This window comes from Echiichthys vipera, assembly GCF_963691815.1.
Source record: "Echiichthys vipera genome assembly, chromosome: 3".
Lineage (NCBI taxonomy): Eukaryota > Metazoa > Chordata > Actinopteri > Perciformes > Trachinidae > Echiichthys > Echiichthys vipera.
In genome coordinates this window covers 8,023,337-8,045,876 of record NC_139828.1, presented here as the reverse complement: position 1 = coordinate 8,045,876, position 22,540 = coordinate 8,023,337, and the positions used below count along the sequence as shown (strand labels likewise).

At 45.2% G+C, this 22,540-nt stretch overlaps 1 protein-coding gene across 1 annotated transcript; it reads right to left on the bottom strand.

Annotated features, from left to right (window-relative positions):
• Positions 1 to 6,028: 6,028 nt before the first annotated feature.
• On the bottom strand, positions 6,029 to 21,489 carry lrrc52 (leucine rich repeat containing 52; the record flags this gene model as incomplete). Its single annotated transcript, XM_083938943.1, has 2 exons — positions 6,029 to 6,375; positions 20,841 to 21,489. 2 exons carry the CDS (start codon positions 21,487 to 21,489, stop codon positions 6,029 to 6,031), a joined length of 996 nt encoding a protein of 331 aa, XP_083795069.1.
• Between the last annotated feature and the right edge of the window lie 1,051 nt (positions 21,490 to 22,540).

The following is a 22,540-nucleotide window of genomic DNA, read 5'->3' as shown; positions in this document are numbered from 1 at the left end:
TCCCAAAAAGGGTCCTATGTTTCCCGGTCTGTTGTTTTTTCCACAATCAGTGCTGAACTCCACTGCAAATAGGCCTATACAGACCCCAACCCTACTCCCTTACCCTGACCCTAACCCTAACAAAATGCTGAAGTAAATCAGCCAAGGCATAGTCTTATGTGACCGGGGAACATAAGACCCAGGGAACATAGGGATGAACCCGTTTTTGAACACAGGGAACACGTGAATAATGTTGGGAATTCACACAAAATTATCACCAATCATCATGTGTTGGGTTAAAATAAGTACGTTTGTAACGTAACTTCAGTGACCAACTGCACAAGAACGGGGCATACATCGCGGTCTCCTGGGCGAAAGTCCGGTGTCTGGTGTGAATGCCGATTTCTTTGCAGCAGAATTTGCAAAATGCTTTGTTTGGATCTCGTCAGGAAGCAATGATGCCGAGTAGCTCCCTCCACACACTTTTGGCTTGATGTTCAACAGCTCCCGGGACGGCGGGCTCAATGTCAGCGAGGGCTGGTTCGATTTCCCTGCGTTAATATTTTAAGCCAACAACGTCATAGTGGCGCCATAGTGACGCAGTAGTGACGCAGTAGTGATGCAGTAGTGATGCAGTAGTGACGCAGTAGTGACGCAGTGGTGACGCAGGACCACTTTACGTGACTAAAACAAAAAAGACGACAGCCATAATTCATGAAGACATAAAAGTGCCCGTCTGTGAGCGACGTCAAAATAATGTTTCCCAACGATGAGTCTTTAATGTTTTATTAGGCTACGACTAATCCAACTCATGGCGTTTTAAGAAAGTCCATGAATAAGAATTCCAACCTTCACAATAAAAGAATTCCAACCTTCACAATAAAAGCCACCTCATGTTTCAACAGTTGAATGCTTTTAATGTGAAGTAGCAGCAGAAGAAATATTCAATTAGCAAGAGCAATAACTTAAATACAGCTCTGATACGGCGTCAGGAGAGTGAACAGTAGACGGTGAGGCTCTTGTCAATGACAGTGAACTGTGCTGGGTTACATGCATGCATCACTTTCCTGTGAATCTCTTGTGCTTATAGAAAATCTGAATGGCGGACCCCGCCACCGACAATGCAAACAACCATGTAGAAAGTTAATTACTCAATATGAATATATTGAGTAGCTTTTGCTGAAAAAAATGCTGACCGTAAATCAAAAATTGGTGTTTGATTTCATCAAAATTTCAACAGTTTAACTTTATGCTGACGAACTGAGCCTGCAGATAATATTAAGGGTTTACACCCTGAAAGAACGCACTTGAGCCAAGACTCATTAACAACACTTGTTTATGTGTAAAAGAAGAATTGTTTTGAGACAATTAAAAGATTTCCAGTATTTGTGGTATAAAAATTCTTACAATATTTAACTGCATAGTTTTTATTTGTGTAAGAATTCCTATTCTATTGCAGCACAAGAATTCAAACCAGCATTAACAAGTAAAGTCTTAGAAAACCACTTTCCACCCTATTCTCCGTCCTTATCTTCTTTATTGCTTATGATTTATGACGTACAAAACTAAAGAAAATGCAAAGTAACAACATAATATACTGTACATCAGCGGGTTTATCTGAATCTGTGTCACTATCAGAAATCCCATATTGGACGAACACACACACACACACACACACACACACACACACACACACACACACGCACACACGCACACACACACACACACACACACACAGACAAACACACACACACACACACAAACACAGTGATGGCTGTTCGCCTTTGAGGACATCTGCAATCTGCAGTTCTAACAGCGAGCCACCTCTGATCTGGAATCAGCAGGCTTAAGATGTTTTCTCCTCTGCATAATAATGTACAAGTGTACCAGACACACACACACACATAAACACACACACAAACACACACACACGTCGAGATGACGAGAGGAGGGAAGTCACAAAGCAACCCCTCCCTCTTCATTCATCACTTGCCTGCACCCAGCCACATCCAGAACACCGCCCTGGGCAATGATTTTCTGAGCAACAACACGTCCATTTCTTTGAACTCCTCAGCCACAAAATGCTACACTTTACTCCAGCAGGCACGTGAAATAGCTGCAGTGACTCCTCTAAACAAAAATCCACGCAGATTCAAACCACATCAGTGCCTTTTTGCACTTTGAAACACATGTCCCTCATGTATACGCTCTGAGTTCAGGCACTGTAAATATCTTAGCCCCTTCACAGATGATTACACCTCCTCCATGTGTGCGCACAAACACACAAGCCTTCTTCTTAGATCAATGATATTTTTACTCTGTCCTGTGCTCTGTCCTGTGGCGGGTTAACACCAGCATAGCGGCGCGCAAACACACACATGCTACAAAAAGGACTGACATTTTCTGTCTGCTAAACGGCTCTATATCTGTCTGCGGCGTAAAAACAAGACATTCAGCCGAGCGAAATAGCTGCTCTTTCCGAAAACAGGAAGCGGCACGTTTAAGGATATGTTCAGGTATGAAGCTGTGAGGTCACGCTCCTGTAGGTCAAATGTCTTTTTGTGAATGTGATGTAACGTAAGAAGGATTGACACCAGCAATCTGCAGGTCATTTAAAGCCCTACGCCTCTAAGCTTCCCCTTGAACAAATGATCTGATAATGACAGCCTAAAGATTTAACAGATAAATCATAGGTCCAGGTGTGTGTGTGTGTGTGCGTGTGTGTGCTTGCGTTGTGTGAAAGCTGATGACAGTGTCAGATTGAGGATGGAGGGGAGAACGAGAGGATGGTAAGAGGGACCAAAACAGGAGTGTTAATGTTCTCGGTTCCTGCGGCTTTGACTTTAGCTGTGCCCTTGAGATTTATCGTGCATGTGGGGTTGTCTGTGTGTGTGTGTGTGTATGTGTGTGTGAGAGAGAGAGAGAGAGAGAGAAAGAGTAAGGGAAGAAGTGTGTGTCAGTAAGCTGGTCTCCGTAGTGGCAGGTTTTGATTACAAATGAAGTAACCCTCCTTTAGTAACAAAAGCTGTTGGTCTCTCTTCTGCATCCATATAAAGATATACTGTCACCATCATAAACCAAGCTGGAATAACCATTACCATGCACCCACATATGCACAAACACACACTGACACACACACACATACACACTCTGCCAAGTACTCTGGAGAGTTATCATTTAACCATGGCGATTCATTCGGGGGCATTTGGAGGCACTCAGCTCACAAAATGAATAAAAGCCCGGCTATCAATCAGCCTTTCAATACTGACGCTAAGTACATCAATCACGATGAATTCCCGCTTCTGATGGTGACCCCGCTCTTTCTCCACCCCACCTCTATCCGCAGTTTGTCGTTTATCATCTCTAACTGGCCAATCCGTCCCGTGGCGAACGGGGCGGGAGCGGGAGCAGGGTGGAAGGAGGAGGAAGGGTTTGGATCAGTCTGGGCTCATGAATCACTCGAGAGAGATGCCCTGTGATCGCTCTGCCCCGCTCAGACACACACACACACACACACAAACACACAGACAGTCACGCACACATGAAGACACACACTACTACTCCAAGAGGCCCACTTCCGCACTGACAGCTGGGCTGTAGACTGCGGCCTGTATGTGCTCAACTGTAACATGAGGTCAATTAAGCGAGGTTCCCAGTCACATAGTGTAGCGTCATCCTCAGCTACACGACTGACTCAATCACCCTGATGCCGCCTTCGCGTGCAGCCGCGATGAACCTGCCCCACTTCTACAACTAAAGCAGACCGGAGAACTTGTTTTTGACCGGATGAGAAACTACTGCATGTGGATCGCTGCACAGCAAAGCATATACACACAGAAAACAGGACGATATACACACGTATTAGTACACACAAGATATGATACAGTCACATAGTGTCGCTATAGGTAGACTTCTTCTGCCCTTCTTAACAGGGGAATGAGCTTAAAAAGTACGTTAACACCAGGCTGAAAAGCAGTGTTTCAATTTGGATAAGGAAAAGTTGAAATATCACAAAATAACAAAACGTGATATGGAATGAAATGAGATTTAGATTTGTGACTTAAACGCGGTGTGTACTGACGTTTTCCATTTGACTGGTGCTATTTTTAATGGCGTCATCTCGTTGCGACCTCTTCTTCTGCAGTGGTTTAATTTAATCTGATTTGAAAAATTAGCGTCACCAACTGTTTATCTTGGCACGCACAACATGAACAGTGGTGGATTGAAACATGCATTTATATGCTTTTCTAAATTTAGTGCAACATTTGGATGGAAACTTGGTCAGAAGTGGTTCTTTGTTGCCCCAGAAGCACTGTTCCGACACTTCTGCATCACTGAAGCACAAGATTTTCAGGGGGTGCTAAGCTGCTCTTTAAAGATACCCTGTGGAGCTTTCTTCTAATTGTCAAAAAAGACATTTATGTTTACATTCAGAATTGACCGCGTACATGCATTTGCTTGTAGACTTCAGGCCGTGTTGAAAGCAATCAATTTCATTTGCAAAGCTGCTATTTGAAATTTGAAACAGGCATTGCTTACATCCATAGCCCCTTTCACACATGCACTGCAAAACTGAAATGATCCAGACATTGTCCAGAGTAGCTGTATGTGGGAACGCATATGTCAGACTTCTTCTTTACCATGCCAGCTCACTGGTGTAAACCGTGTGTGACGTCTGATTGAGCCCATGTGTGAACAGCAGGTCATTGTGCGGAGAATTCAGGGCGATCTAGTGGACATGTGGATGGTGTTTCTATCATGCAAAAAACAAACATCCGAGGGTGACGTAAAAGGACAACAGGCAACGAAATGTCTAACTGGAGAGATGACGAGATTCGGTAACTTCTGTTGCGCCAGAATCGTCGGACAAATTCAAGGAACGGCAAGGGACTTGAGTTGTCACGGTCAAATCATGAACCTGCTACATGACGGCGGTGGAATTGGCGTCATGTCCTGCCTCCTGCACCAAATGGAGGATTTCTAGTAAAGGAGAATGCATCTGACACGGACAATCTCTTGTCTGGAGTTTAATACGAGAAAACGACTCATGTTCCCTCCGCCGACTGTTAATCAGAACGACATCATGAAATCATCACCAGGAATATGGATTGCGTCACCAGTGTGCTCATGCATGTACAAAGAGCACGAGTGTAAACAAAATAGGGACCCGCTCGTCGTCTAAACATTGCGCCATAATGCTAACTCTAACTCATGGTTAAAAACTCCACAGGGTGCCTTTAAACATCCAAACTCACATGTTAATCCCAGCGGCAGTGAGCTGTAGAAGGAGTTCATTCTTAGTTTTTTTACATTCAAATGATTGGATCATATCCCAAACTGTTCCTGGACAGATTCTGTCTATAAGAGACGACAGTGACTGTTCACTATTTCAAGTGAGCTGCCTTAAGGCATTCATTATTGTAGCGGAGATAAGGCATCACTCTCTTTGTGACCCCCAGTACCTTCTTACGTGTATTAATGTGTGTGTGTGTGTGTGTGTGTGTGTGTGTGTGTGTGTGTGTGTCGCTCGTATAACACATCTTGTTATAATCATCATTTACCGAATGTTACTCAAGAGCACTTCACATAGTATGCAGTTACATCCGCCCACGCAGAGAAACCAGCAACTCCATAGAGTGTCTGTGCTGAGCCGTGTTGTGTGTGTGTGTGTGTGTGTGTGTGTGTGTGTGTGTGTGTGTGTGTGTGTGCGTGTGTGTGTGTGTGTGCACGTGTGTGTGTGTGTGTATGGGGGTTATTGCTCTCAGTAATCTCAGAGGTCATTCTGTACTCCTGAAGTGAAGGCGTAGTCATCCTTATTGCTGTCTCTGTCTGTCTCTCTTTCTCACACACACACACACACACACACTCTCACACACACACACTCACACACACACACTTTCTGTCCAATATGGTGAAGAGCATATTGCGATATCTAAATCTGTGACAAAGAGAGACAGTCAGATCTTTGTTCACTGCGGAGCCTTTTGTCTCAGAGTCCCCTCGTTACTTCTTCATGTCATCCCTCCTCATGTTGTTCCACATCCGTCTCTCACACCTGCATGCCAGGCTTACTCAGATCCCCGTTCCCCTGGTTGCCTCCTCCACCTCCTCCTCCCCCACATCCTCCTCCGCCCATCCCTCCCCTATCGTCCTCGTCATCGCTGTCCAGCTCCTCGCTCTTCCTTTTGCTGTAGCGCTCGTACAGCACCATGAGCACGCCCATCACCCAGGCCGACACCGTGCCGGCCGAGAAGATGACGAAGCCGATGGCGATGAAGAAGAGGTAGTCCCAGTAGCCCAGGCCTTGGTGGCAGTCCGCCCGCAGCTGCATGCCGACCTCCGCCAACCGCTGGCCCGCCAGCTCTGGGGGACTGTGGCAAACTGTCTGGCCCTCGTCTGGAGGTGAAGGAGAGAAAGAAGAAGGAGGGGAAAGAAGATAAAGAGAGGGTCGAGGAGTAAAGAGAGAGGAGATTAATGAGGGAAGATGAAGCATAAAAGAGCAGTGGCAGAGAATAATCAGTATATGGTTGAAGATGAAGGGCAGAGTATCGGGAGAGACAAGGGAGAAAAAAATGTAATTACTAGAGGAATAAGGTGTACAACAACACACACACACACACACACACACACACACACACACACACACACACACATATATATATATACATACACACATCCATTAACAATGCAGTGATAACCTTTGTGATAAATGTTCCAGAGAAGCACTATAGATTTCCTCTGGGTAATGTAGGTCTTTGGTGTCTAGGGCAACATTATTATGCTGCACACACACACATACACACACACACACACACACACACGCTCACACACATGCACAGAAAGGTGACCAGACTGGCGAGGCTCTGACACATCAACTCTCCCACCCCCTCATGCACATCACTACACACTAACAAATCACTCTGCAGCAGCGGAGAGATAAGGAGATGAGTGTTTTCCCTGACAAAACATCTGCCGTTCATAATGAGGAATATGATAATCAGCCAGGGCGACTTTAGACCACACCAGGAGGCAGAAACACAACAAGCCTAACGTGTTTGTTTATGTCGTGATGCTCAAAGGTCAGGATGGGCTGCAGAAGCCGGTCAGGATTGAGCGTCTCGCTCTTCGTGCAGGTTTTTCATTCAGTTACAGTGACTTTGCAGCATCAGCATACACAGTACCCTCACGTATATTAATTAGTATGAATGCGGAGTTTTACAAAGAGAAGAGAGACGCGCCCTGTTTGTATCTAATGTTGTGATCAGAGATAAGAGGAGAGCAGGATACAGTACGTATACGGTGTTTTCTATCTGACTTCATCTCTCGTTACAAGTTAATTCCCTTCGCTCCTTCGCTTCCACCCTCCCCGCATGCTTAATTTCGCCTCACACTCCTGGAAAAGAGAAGTATCTTCAAGCTGGGAACAACGAATGAGAGAGCTCAGAGAGAGAGAGAGAGAGACAACAGCACCAAAAAAGAAAGATGGGAGCAACGTAGAGCCAGACAGATATATCGTGTGGTTGGCCCCCCAAAGGTAGCTTCCTCTAGACTCCTCTGTACCTCAGGTCTCGCTGCCCGACCATGTCTCTGTAGTGACAGCTAGTGTTTGCGTAGGTGTGAGTGTGTGTGTCTGTGTGTCTGTGTGTCAGCGTGGCTGTGTGTGTTTGTGTGAATGTGTGAATGAACGTCTATACATTTGTGTATGTCTCTGTGCATGACTGTGGGAGGGTTGGGTTCTTTTAACTTCCTTCTCCTGATTTTATTTGATGTTTCTCTTTTTCTGTACATCTCTGTAAGGCACTTTGCGATACTTTTCTGTATGAAAAGCGCCGTATAAATAAAGGTTGATTTGATTTGATTTGATATCAATCAGCCAATGTTATCATGGACATATTGGTATCTATTGATATTGGCGTAAAGGTTGTGTGCCGATATATAAACCTTTTTTACAGAAAATATAATGCAAAAAACAAGTGATTTAGAAATAGCTGTTTATTTATTTTAATGTATTTTAATATTTAGCAATTGACTGATACTGAACATGATGATTATTAACTATTTATTTGATTTTTTATTCATTATTTATTCTCTCAGTGTTCATTTAGAAATGGTTGACATGTAATAAATTGTACAAATAATGTATAATGTTAGATATTACTTAGTAAAGTTATTTGGTTAAGAAAGCAGCCTTCTGAGTACCTTTGCAGAGTCATATCGGTGCTTAATCCACATAGAAAACGTCTATTTTATTGTAATCTACGGATGTTTAGGCTCTAAAATCAGCATCGTATCTTCCTCAAATTCCCATATCAGTCAGAAAGGTAAAGAAACGCACAAACAGAAAGAGGAAATTGAGATATTTTGCACCCACAGTCAAAAGAAGTGGCAGATACAGTGAGTCTGACCCTGAAGAGGAGAGAGGAGGGAAAGGAGAGAACTGTATCTGGCTGCAGGCCTGTCTACTGATGGATTATTGCTGTTAACAATGTTAATTAAACCGCACTCATCTACCAATAAAGCCAAAGGTCTGAACATGGGAATGAGCGATGGCGGGAGGATGACGAGAAGATATGATCTATACTTCTCCGACTACTTGCCAGGGCTCCGCGAGCAGTTAAAGGGAATAGCTGGAGCTAGAAGTTGTGCACAGCCCAGTTTGGCGCATTCAGTACAGATAACACAATGGGATCAGATTATAAATAATAATTCAGAGGCGCTTTATTATCTTTTATTCTCCTAATATCCACTGTAACCCCAAGATAACCCTGAGACAGATTAGTCTGGTGATTAGATTAATCCCAACTGTATGTCTGAAAGGGTTAAAAATACACGTTAAATCAACATGGTGTTTGATAAGGTTCTTACAAGCCTGTCGAGCGAAACGCCCCCAACACGACTGCAAGGGTTCGATAAGGTTCTTGATCAATACCAACTTAACGACCGCCTCACCAGGGGGCTCCGTCTCCGATTTGAAGAGACGAGTTGTGCCGATGCTGTCGCAGTGATGGTTTGAGACTCTAATGGTGCGTGCACGGATGCCCCGACAAGTTATTATGAACAGGTCAGGATTATGCCGACAGAATGACAGCAAGTGGATCAGGTAGCTGTTTTAGTGTGTGTGTGTGTGTGTGTGTGTGTGTGTGTGCAAATGTTTGTGTGTGTTTATTTGACAGATTTACCTGTCCGGGCAGAAATAGCTGGAGGGTATTAATTTATTGAGTATGCGGGAACATTATGCAAGTTGTTACGGTGATTGGTGATGAGTGCTGTGCTTAGATTACTGCACTACCGCAGGTTTCATAATAGAGCAGTTTCTCAATGACCCCCATGTTAAAAAGGCCGTTTTCACAGCATAATTAAACCTATTTAAGGCCTGGTACAAAGAAACCTTTTAGTCTGTATGTTTTGGTCATATCTCCATGACAACACTGCGGGGAGTGGATTTCTTTGTACCAGGCTAGTTTTTATTTTGAGTGACAGCTAGCCACAGGGAGTCGCTTCTCCTCGGAAGTAAACGTCAGCCGGATGCCCGTATCTCCCTCCCCCCAACGTCACATACATGCCCTTTTTTGGTAAGAGGAAATGAGGCGGAGTCACAGTCAAACAAGATGGCGGCTGCCATAGGTGAGGGCAATTGGATCAAGTTTAGATAACGAACCTCGATGGAGAGGCTACGTCCATTTTTTATACAGTCTATGGGGGGGACACGGGGAGGCTTCCCCAAACTGTCCCGAATGATTCTCCTTTTCCTTGTCTCTACTCTCCACTTTCCTACAGTAGATGGCGGTCGGCACGCTCCCGGTTTAGAGGAACAGGCAGAAAGACGACCATGGACGCTAAGCAATGTACTGCCTCACCTTGCCTTATTAAGTTAAGGCACCAGGAACTGAAGCTGTTCTTTGCTCTCGTCAAAGCCACCAGACTCCATTGACAAAAACAGTCATTTTACCCCACAGAACACAGGAGTTGCTGGTCTACTGCTGCCTCAGTTGGTTCGTTAATTTGTTTGTTTTAAAAGAGTTAGGTATGACGGTTTTTGTCATCAGTCTGGTTAAACAGGGCTGTCTGACAGCTTATATTACCAGGTGTTATAGATTTTGATTTTTATCTAGGTTAAATAAGTTTAGCTGCTGCCGCCATCCCCTGAAGTACATTTCTTAGCTTCCATGGCCGTTCACCTGTCTGCTACCCCAAACTGTGAGTATTTTGTTTCTCCTTTAAGAAACAAGTAATCAAAACTACTGGAGACCTGTTGCATGAATCACTGCCTCACTCTCTCCTGTTGTGTTTCTAAATACAAATCTGGACTTGTTTTATTGCCTCTTCAAGGATTGATCTCCAAAATGTGCTTTCCCTCAGTTGTGTTGTGTTTTTAAATTGTACTTTATACATTTTTTGGTCTGTCTTGTTTTATTTCTATCACATACTTTTATGTGCTCAGGTATGTTGTTGTCGTGCTGCTTTATTTGTCTTTACATGGACCATCACTTCCATCCCTCCGTCACCTCTCTCTGTCACCATCTGTGGCGGTCTGGGCTGGCTGGCTGAGCTGCTCGGTCTCATTACTCTGCCAAGCTTCCCTCAGGACAGGTGTGAGGATGTGTTTCTTGTGCTGTGAGGGTGCTGTCTGTTACCTCTTACAATATAACATTTATATGCCTCATGCTGGAGCAGTGAGTTACAATCACACAACAGCAAACAGGTCCCTCGGGGTGTTTGGGACTCATCTGTACCCACTCAGTCACCGTTTCCTGCACCTTGCAGCCGTTCAGACTGTGTACACAGTTCTTGGCTGCATGTTACTGCTGTCTGATTACCTCCCAAAGAACAGCGTGATGAAAGCCAAAACAAATATATTCACCAACTTTTAAGCAGGATTTGTCAGGTGTAGTTAAACTTTAAATATTGGTTTAGCCCTGGTAGAACCTGTCTCTCACCCAAAAGCTGTTCCTCCTCCTGTCTTTGTTGTCCGTGTGACAGTCTTAGAAGTCCCATTTTGGGCCTCAACCCACATGTTGAGATGTCCCAAACTGATCTTCTGGATTACTATTAAGGCCAGTTAAACCATATTTTAATGATCAGTATCACCTCTGTTAATCCTGATCCCTTTTCTTAATCCTCTGCCTTTATCTCAGTGACATTTTGCAACATGTGTCCAACGCTGCTGTTAATTAAAAACTGCATCTAAAACCTTTTATATGATAATAAAATAATATATATAAGCCATTGCTGTAATGGGAATCAATGATGCAGACAATTATGAGATAAAAAGCTAAAATGATAAGTTATTGTAACAGTAGCACAAGTGACAAAGAGTCATAAAGTCAGTGAACACACTCGGTAATGTTTACCTCAAGTTTGCTAACATCAGTTAACAGTATGAAGCCAAAAAAGTCCAACTTCCGCATCTTAAAATAAACCTACATGTTCAACTTCAGGTTTAGCGCTAAGTTGAATGGGAATTCATTCATTCATTCATCTTCAACCTCTTGTCCCTGTCGGGGTCGCTGGGGGGGCTGGAGCCGATCCCAGCTGACATCGGGCGTGAGGCGGGGTCCACCCTGGACAGGACGCCAGTTTATCACAGGGCACATAGAGACAAACAGAGACAGACAACCATTCACACCTACGGGCAATTTTAGAGTCATCAATTAACCGGAAACCGGAGAACCCGGAGAAAACCCACGCAGACACGGGGAGAACATGCAAACTCCACACAGAAGAGCCCTAGCCGGGTTTCGCACCAAGTGTTATCAGACCGAATGTATTAAATTCTGATATTAACAAAGACGTTGTGATGCTCGAAAAAATGTATCCACGGATTTACTGGCGTCTTTTTTGGCATGCGAGTCAATGGGAAAAAGTCTTTTTAGACCCAGTGGCATCACATGACCGACACAGAAGTTATAATCCCATCGTTTGGTCACTATGTCAAATTGGCTTAACGTCCTAGGGGCCTGGTCATACCCAAGCAACAACCTCCAGGGATAAAAATAATACTTTTAAATTAATTAAATAAACCTTAGTGGCTAAAAAATAAAGTCAATGCAGAAGTGCCAAAAACCACTGAGTGTTGTGGATTGAGCCAAGGTGTGTTTTACTGCTATGCCTGTTCTCTTAAATGTTACCTAGCCTCTCTTTGAGCAGAGCGCTCCAGCTGTCAAACACATTGGCTATACCACGTTCACTGTGAACTTTGCAGCTGTGTTACGTGTGTGAGCATTGGCAGATGACATATAAGAAATACAGAGCAGGTAAAAGGTATAAAGGCCTCTGAATTTCACACTGCAAATATGTTTTCCTGGATTTCAGAGGGAATTCACGACTGCCTCTTCATAATCAGAGATAAGAGAAAATCGTTTGCGTATCACAGAAGAACACAGGGATGATTCATTCTCCGTCTCTTCACCTTCTGCTTGTCTGTCGCTCAGCGTTTTCTCACTCATCTCATCACTCTGGGAAACCACTCAGACATCATTCTTGACATTTTCACTGTTTGTCCCTGTTTCGTCACGATTTCTTCCTCTGGATATAGCCTTCAATAATGTATGCCGCAGCACTTTTGCTTGATAATAATATTCCTCCTGTCTAAATTAAAGCCACTGGTGTAATTGAGTTTGAGTTTCAGTCGCTCTGAATTTAACAGGGCTGGAGAAAACTTCCTAAGTAAGATGAATTTTTGTGTGGCTGCTTATGCAGCACTTATTTAAAGATGCGGCACTTATTTAAAGATGCCGTTTTGAAAATGTATCTTTAAAAGAGCCAAAACGTATTAATTTTGAGTTTGGATAGTGTCTGTGCGAGTGCGGGCCAACTTGAGCTTAACTTTACCTTTATTTTAACTTGCCTTGGCTCTTATCCTGTTCAGTATGCCTACAGCAAATTTAAACACTCAAACTTTTTTTAAAGATTCTGCATATGCAGCAGTAATAGTATCGTTCTGCAGATAAAAAAAGTACCTCAGGAACTAAACTAAAGGACGTTTTCAGGTTAGGGAGTGTGTGTATGCATGTATTAGAGTTAGAAACTCTGAGAGTGGGCGGAAGCACGAGATAAAGACGTGTGTGTCCTCTTGGTTCCTGCAGTAGAGCTTGAATGTGCAGTCTAATTCCAGCAGTTTCAGGACGGTGGCTGCAGCCTTGAGGAATTCACACTTTTCTGCATGCATGCTGCACTGCAGTTTTCATATTCCTCCACCTTGGGAAAAAAAAAAAAAGGCACTGGCTGGAAAAACGCTGCAGCAGAAGATGGAAACAGGATGGCACTGCCTCTTATGATGAGATGACTCTGCTCTTTGAACATTAATCTTTGGCGACAGATCTCTTCTCTCAGTTTGTCAGACTGTATTTACACATGACGTGACTGTTGTCCGGTCCCTGCTTTCTGCTCCAACGGCATGACAGGACAGGACGCGGAGCATGGCAGTCATCTGTCTGTCCTCACTGTGTTTCTGCTGTGATGATGTCATTGTGTTATTGTGATATTACCAGGGTTGTTGTCAGTGGTGTCAGTGTGACACTATGCCGTGTCGTGAAGCATGCAACTCACCGGACACAAGGCCCCGAGGCTCTGACACGCCACAGGCCAGAGGTAAAAAGGATAAAAATAGTACTCAAGGAAATAAACTGCAGTAAATATACCTTAGGAATTAAACTGGATAGAAAAGACAGTCAATTCAAGGTAGCACAACTGTCAGAGTGGCGGCCATTTTTATGTTGATGGACTTACTCCCGTTTAAACTTTTGTATAAAGTGACTTGCAGCAAGTTGCCGAGGTGAAGTTTTGCAGTAACGGCCAAACGAGTAGTGGACGTTAGGAGAGCCAGTATCTTAATGAGTCACATTCAAAAACCTACACATCTTCCACACACCGCGTAGTAAAGCACACCGCTGTCACCAGAGGAGTGACAACTTTCGGCTTGTTTTCTGTGACTAGTGTGGCGTTGGGGCAGAGTTAAGCAAACTAGCTAAGTAGCCAGCCATCCACTGGTCGGCTGCTGGCTCGCTGGTTCTGCTGTGTTTTCACGCTGCATTGGCGAGAGACAATGAGCTGAACAATGGGCTCAAACGATAGATATTATGGCTGACCCGGTGCTGCTGGCGGTCCCTCCTCCTCACTCCCTGCTGCTCTGGAGAACGTCTCCTGAGCTGCGTCGACCCCCTCAGTGTCCCTCCTATCCAAATTAGTTTCTCTGACACACACTTTACACACACACACGGGAGATACAAGCCCTCAAACATTAAACCCAAGCAGAACTTTCCAGGAAATGTGAACGGGTACCAAGTATTTGGTGTGTTTGCTTGTGTGTGTGTGTGTGTGTGTGTGTGTGTGTGTGTGTGTGTGTGTGTGTGTGTGTGAGCCACCACAGCGGTGTGACACCTTCTGCACGTCAAATCATCAGCTGGACGATTTCCAAGCTCAGTCCTGACACACTGACAGAGAGCAGGGCTCATCGGCGAGTGTCGGGGCGAGCTGCTCCTGAAAAACATCGCTGACTCTTTTATGAACTTCACTCTGTTTTCCTCCGACTCTGCTGCTTGATACATAAAACAGCAACGAGCAGAGGAATACCAATCACGTCTCAGGCTTCTCCGACTACGCTGCGAATGCAAACGCATCCACAGGCGCCTGCGGTCTACACAGCGGTAAACAGGATGGTTCAATTTATGCATCTCACGCACATGCCTGTACGCAGTATGTTCACATTAACCACGTACTGATGATCAGAGCTATGAGGTATTAACCTGCCAGGCACAGAGCCCGTCCTCTGAACTGGGAACAGAGCTATTTATAAGCAGATTAATTATGCCAATGCATATGGTAATCAGTATGGTTGTGGTCTCATGTAGAGGCGGGGGTGGAGCTCAAGTATCACTCCTGTGCAGGCGCTCTGAGGCTGACCTTGACCTCTGACCTCCCTGTGGAAAGTTGCTGCTGAAAATAGGGTCCCAGGTTTTATTTATGAATATGATCATAATAGGCATTTATGTCTTTACGCTCGCTGCCAAGATAGCTTAGTAAACACAGATGTGGTGTTTTGCAGGTCAGAAAACGTCTAAGCTCACTTTGGACCCTCTCATTCATTTGAATGTCAGTCCAGCGAGGCAGCAGGGATCCCAACGCAGATAGCTCCAATAAAACTACTCATTAAGTCTCAACATTTGTGTTTTTCTTTACGGTTATTATTAGTTTGGATATGAGACATGCTGGTCTTTCTGCCTCCTCTATATTTACTTCTCTTGCTGCTAAAAATCACTTGTTTTGAATTTGCCATCTTACTCTTCCAAAACAAAATATTTCTCCTTTTTTTACTATTTGCATTCGTGTTCTGTGTCCTTTGACATATATTGCTTGTCTCATTTTAAGGATATTTTTGTCAATAATTGATTTTACTCTGGTCTAAGTTGTTTAAAATAGGGTCAGACTGATATGGATTTTTTAGGGCCGATGCTGATGCCGATTTTTTCCTCAGCCTTAGCCGATGACCGATACGGACTGCCGGTTTTCTTGAGCCGTTATTTGGAGCCGATACTACTTTTACTCCCTCAATTTACATCATAAAAATTACACAATGATGATAAAAAATGTCACAAGTCTCAATTTTTTTTAAAAAGAAACATTTATTGAACCTAAAAAAGGCGTCTCCAGCAACACGGAGCTGCCTGTGGATACCTGTCTGTAAAGAATGACGAAAAAAAACTATCAGCGAACGCAGCAGCCCTCATCGGCCGTACAGATACACTTAAAAAACGCAAATATCGGCCGATGAATCGGTCTATCACTAGTTTAAAATACAGCTCCTGCTTTAAATTATTTGTCACAGCCTGTAGTTTTTAGTATAAAGATGTAGTTTCAGTTAAATTGGACACCTGACGAAGGTCAGATGAACATAATAAACTCTCTCAGTCAACATTAAGTTTGAAATATAGACAAAAAAAAGGTATGTTGAAACAATTCTTACAGCACAAGATGGACATATCATAAACTCAACCATATTTTAAGATTTTAAAGCCTGTGATATAAGACGTAGGACCTTTTTAGGCCCTTCCTTTCACAGCAAAGCTCAAGTACCTCGCCGTTTAGACAGCTAAACGCATCACACAGGGGTTGGCTAAGACTAAGAATAGCTGACCTTTTCTCCATCACATCCACTAGGGCTGAATAACACCCGCCTTCTGAATCCTCGACTCTCAAATACGGCATTAGTCAGATTACCACCATCCTTCTTTCCATCATTTCTCCATATGATCGCTTCTTCCTCTGGCAGAGGATATGTGGAGAGAGAGAGAGAGAGAGAGTGAGTGAAGGTCAGATAGCAACAGCTCTCTCTCTCTCTCTCTCTCTCTCTCTCTCCCGTCTTCCCTCTATCGCTCTGCTTATCACTCTTCCTCTCCTTATCACCTCCCACTTTTCATTCCCACTCTGGCACGTTTACCATGTATTCTCCCTTCAGCCTTTATCACTTCTACGTCCTTCCATTTCTCTCGGTTTTGCTCCGTCATCTTCGCACTCTCCCGCTCTCTCTTTTTTTTCAAATTTTATTCTCTTGGCTCTCATATTTGTTGGACGCAAACACACACACACACACACACACACACACATACATACAGTACAGTCTCAAACACACCTGAGCTACCTCCCCTCTGTGCCTCAGGTGTTCACATCACAAACACACCCACACGAGCAGCGCATCAATTTTGGTTTCAAGCTCAAAGCGAGAAATACACAGAGACGTAAAGACATACACAGGCTAACTACACAAGTAGGCCAGTTGAATTCGATATGCTTCTCCCAGCAGATGGGTCTGAAGGATCGTTCCAGCTGATAAATAATGTATCATCTACCTGTATTAAATTGAATCGATGGCTCCTTGTCATAATGAATGTTTTAATGAATTTGAGTGACAGATCTGGGGCACACAAACTCTTTTGTACCCTGCCTGTGTTTTTCTTCTTCCCTCTCTCTCTGTCGGCCCGTCTTAATGCCTTTGCCCAATCTTTCCGCCCTTTTCTGTCTTATCTCATCTTTTTGTCCTCTATTCTTTTTTTCACGCCACTTCCGTGTCCTCTCATCTCATCTCTCAAGTGATGTCAAATTCACTTTCATTAAGGATAAATCAAAAATGAAGAATGAAAAGACGTCCATGCCTCCTGTCTCTGAACCTGTGGACCTCCGTCTCCCTGTCTATGAATATTTAACTCTTGCCCCAATCGTGGCCCTCTGCTTTGGCTCTTTGCCTCTGGTTTGTGAGCGGTCCAGGGGGCACCGACGAGCAGCCAGGAATACTTTCCCCAAACACCAGAGCCATAACATCACCAACTCTGCCAGCCCGGGGCCAGCCACTTACATTCTGTGTGTTCAGCACAGGCGCTTGTCAAAATCGACCTACAGTCAGTTCGGCATGTCGTCCGACAAGATGACATTCAGTTACGACAACAGATGAGGTATTTTCCCAGAGGAGGATGAACGGATGATGATAGAGAATATTTAAGTGTTCAAACAGGAAACAAGAGTTTATAATGAAATAAAATACCATCATCACCATAAACAAGGCAGGGTCGTATAAGGCTGAATGCAAACTAATTATCTACGGAGAGCTCTCAATTAGAGTTTTTCACATGAGACAATGGATAAAAACTCCAAAGAAGCCAAATTATCTGCATCCGAACAAACTGCAGAGTGGAAGAAAAACATACAACCAGCTGATTTAATCTTAATCAACACGGTCGCAGGATATCGTACGAAATGTTTTGCACACAAATATGAATGATATGTTACGAAAGGGTGAATGGAAGTCGGCCGGCAAACTGACCACAACGTTTGCTTTGGTGTCGGTTAGGTTTAGGCACCAGAGCTACCGTAACATGACTGGTTTTAGCCAACAAAAGGTGATGCTTAGAGTAAGGTAAGGTATAGTAGGGATTAGAAAAAAGCTGGTGGCAGGGCGCCCGATGGCTCAGTGGTTGGAGCAGGCACCCCGTTAACAGGGGCTAAAAGTCCTCGACCTTTGCACATGTCCTACCCTCTCTCTCTCTCTCTGTCCCATTTACTTTCAGTCTTCAGCTATCCTATCATAATAAAGGCATGAAAAGGCCCCAAAAAATATCTAGAAAATAAAGAAAAAAGGTCGCAATGTGATTTAGTACGTCCGGGACATGAACTGCAGTGGGAAGCGAACGCCACTCACCCTGGTGAAAGTCCTGTGTTTTGGGATAAAAGCTAATTAAAGTGCACTGCTTTGTTCAGTTACAAAAACGTGGAATACACATAAAATAAATATGTGGAAAATGCATGAATTACTGCGTATTACTTTGTTATATGTACGAAAAATGCACGAGAACAGCCTGAACCAGCACACCGCAAGACACTGACCCCCACCAGCTCACACAGAACCAACTGAACGTCCATATTTCGTCTTTGCTTGCTCACTTCCTCCCTCTAGTTGTCTGTATTTCTTCTGGACAAAGCACCTGCTAACCTCGCTGCTTCCCTGTAGCCACACTTTGACTTTGACGGCTACCAGAGTCAAGACGTGCCGACCTTTCTCAGTGGCACACGCCAGACGAAGAGTTACAAGCAAACACAAGAAAATGCTAAAACATTGGGAAAAACAAAATAAACACAACATGAGGATTTCTTCCAGCGATGATAAATGTCCTTAATTAAAGTAGACAATCATCAGCAATATTAAAGGGACCTATATGGGTTACTGTGTGAAGATGTTGCACACACACACACACACACACACACGCGCATGCACGCACGCACGCGCACACACACACACACACACACACACACACACACACACACACACATTTGCATGCACCTGATTCATATTCAAACTGAAGGGTAGTGACAGCTGGAATCTCTGTACATTAGACTCACAGCCCTGCAGTCTGATCAGAGGGCATTCACGACCATGGAAACACACTCTACACACACACACACGCATACACGCACACACAAACACACACACACACACACACACACACACACTTGACCCCATTCATGCTGACAAACTGGTTTCTGGAGTTGTTTATGAGCGCTATATCGATACGTGATTTGTGAGTCTGAGCGTGGGTGAGTGTGTGTTGCACTGTGTTCCTGAGTGATCACAGTCCATACTCCTCTGGTCACATTTCTACTTTCTTTTAAAGTGTACTGCGACAGTAAATACAGCTCTGGTGTTGTGGTTATTATGCTGGGACTCAAACCAGGACAAGGCGAACGATAACTCAGCTGTGGGTGTGTTGTGTTGTATCACTTATGATCCAAAAGCCCTTCTCTCAGAATATCTGTTCAGAAATGTGTTTGTGTAAGCACTGGGCTTTTGGAGGGATGAATAGCAGAGCAGAGTGAGTACAGTGAGAGCCCCTGCCAGTTTGCGTGCGTACTTCAGCGCGGTGAGAGAGTGAAGGTGGATAACAAGTTTGGGGGAGCCGCTGACGTCAAGTGGCCTTCCTCTCAAGCGCTGTGTCTCTTAATCTTGTTGCTGTTTCCCACAGGCCCGGCCTTAGGGTCTCCCATGACCTCCACATCACACACTGACTCACACACACTTAACTGGAGTGAGTCACTTGCAAACAAACACACACACAAACACAAATGCATACACGTTGTCCTTAATGGAAGTATAGGACTCTAGCTTTTTTGAGCACCATTATTAACCATCTGGCCTCAAGGGCCAAAGCATAGGATGGTGGGAGTGCATGTGCACACAGGTGCACATTGTGTGTGTGTGTGTGTTGTGTGTGTGTGTGTGTGTGTTTGTGTGTGTGTGTGTGTGTGTGGGTGTGTGTGTGTGCGTGTGTGTGTGTGTACAAGCGTGTGTGTGCAGATATGAGAGACCAGCCAGAAAAAAAAAACAGGTACAAAGGACACACTCATCCTCCCAACATTTTCTCTGCCATCAGGACCCAGAAAGGCAAAGCAGTCCGATCAATAGGATGTTCTGACAGCCATTATCAGCGAGGCCAGATTGTTAGAAGACCTGACCTGTTCACCTGCTTAGGACTAAGCTCAATTAACATTTACCAGCAAAGAACACCTGAGTTTATCCTCGCTGTTTAAGGAACGGACAGCTAAAGTGGCTGTTGCTCTAAAGCGTGACACAAGTCTGCTGAATTGTTGGAGTAAACTTGAGACTTTAATGAGGCGTAAAGGGCAGTTTGGAGGGAATTGTATTGCAGAGGGGAGCAGGGGAACGAAATCTTCAGACTGCACTGAGGTCAAGCGTGTGTGTGTGTGTGTGTGTATGTGTGTGTGTGTGTGTGTGTGTGTGTGTGTGTGTGTGTGTGTGTGTGTGTGTGTGTATGTGTGTGTGTGTGTGTGTGACAGAGAGAGAGAGGGAGTCTGCATGTGACTCTGCACCTGTGAGAGCACACAGTGTGCACAGTGAAGTGTGTGTGCATCCATATGAACAAAATAAAGGGAGAGCAATAAACGGCTCCCCATCAGGGACTAGATTGACCAAGCGCCCACAATCAAATTATCTAAATGAGCTGATGTGACAATAACGGGTGATGAGACCTTGGAGCGTCTTTGGCTTATAGTCATTATAGTCAGAACCGTTTGTTTACGGGACGAAAAAGCAGCCAAGGAGAGGATGTTGCTTCCAGAACTAAACTAACAAGAGACCACCTGCGAGGTCAGACTGCTGCCACCTGAACAGGGACATGGCATGGGCTTACAGGGAACACTTTGGCAAAGGGTGCAGGCAAAGCATGTTTTACTATTCTAGGCTGCCACAATGGTCATTTTAAGAATTTAAATCAACTTTTTTGGACAGTTTAGATCACCCTGGATGTTCTGTGTGTATGTGTAAGGGTTGACAACGATGTGTTGACTCCTTCAATCCTCACCTTGGAACTTGAAGCCCTCTATCTGCACCCAGAGGCAGAGGTCCTCCGTGTCACAGTCGCAACTCCAGGGGTTCCCGCTGAGCCCCAGAGACCGCAGAGCAGGCAGGGCGATCAGGCTGCTGATGTTGAGGGCCGTCAGGTTGTTCCGGCTCACATCCAACACCTGCAGAGCCATGTTCTCCGAGAAGGCGTCCGGGTGGATCTCCCCCAGACTCGGGTTATCCGTCAGCCGGAGCATCACCAGAGACGCCAGAGGGCCGAAAGTCCGGTCCTCGATCTGCAGCAGGGTGTTGAACGACAAGTCCAGGTAGGCGAGTTTCCGCAAATTCCCGAAGGTGGACTCGGAGATCTCGGTCAGAGAGTTGTTGCTGCAGTCCAGATAGACCAGATCGGACAGGTAGTTGAGCTGCAGCGCCGGAAGATCCCCAATGCGGTTGTTGGAGATGATGAGCTGCCGGGTTGCCAGGGGCAGGTCATTGGGGAACAGGGTGAGCTCCTGCCCGGCGCACTGGACCACCAGCTGGTCGTCGCACACGCATCTATCGGGGCAGCCGGCTGTGAGAGCCGGGGAAGGGGTCACCCCCATCACGAAGATAAAGAGGAAGAGGAGCCGGAGGGACTGGGCGCTTGGCTCGGGCAAGAGACGCATGACGAGGCCGCCCAGAGCGTCATGAACTCGGGCTGAGCTGGACCAGGTGTCCCCGGCGCTCTCCGGGCATCCTGCATGGGTCTGAGGAGCTGTGAGAGAGGCGAGATGGCTGCTCTGAGTGTCTGGCTGTCGCTGCCTGAAAGGCTGGCTGCTGTTTATATCCAGCCTCTCTGTTCTCTTTCAGAAAGACTACCGGTCAGTCACTCACACGCACTCTGGCGCGCCACGCACGTCGCCACAAGACATCATTTCAGAAGGTGACCGAGAGACGCGCGTCGCTCTGCGGGGGAGAATCACGCAGCTTACCGGACTTTGCTTCGCCCGAGAAGACCACAGAAGCACTGAGCGGTGTCCATCACCCCCTCGGTGACTCATCTTTGTGAATTAGTTGTCGCCCGCAGAGTGCATTGTTTTGTTTTAGTTTCCAAACAAATGCCATGTCTTGCGCAAAATTCCCAAATCCTGGATGTAGACTCGCATATGTCCTTGACTGTGTTTGTCCAAGTGTGTGTGTGTGTGTGTGTGCGTGTGTCTGTGTGTGTGTGTGTGTATGTATGTGTGTGTACGTGTGTGTGCGCGTGTGTGTGGGTCTGTGGCACACCGCCGTCCACCAGCAGACAAGTCGGAGTTTTTGTTTTTCTCAGGAGCGCGATGGAAAGCGCGTCCTTCTTCTGCGCTCAGACCGCCGTGTGTGGCTCTCTGCTGCGCTGCTGCTGCTGGTACTCTCTCTCTCTCTCTCTCTCTCTCTCTCTCTCTCTCTCTCTCTCTCTCTCTCTCTCATTCTCTCTCTCTCTCTCTCTAATTCTCTCTCTCTCTCACTCTCTCCCTCCCTCCCTCTCTGCCTCTCCATCCATCCTCACACACACACACACACACACACACACACGCACACACACACACACACACACACACACACACACACACACACACAGAAGCACTTTGTGTTGAGTGGGTTGGCGATTGTGACGTCACCAGGTGTTGCTCTCTTGAGAAAGTTGTATCAGAACCAGAACCCTAAAACATTTATTGTCTCCTGCAAAACGCAGTGGGG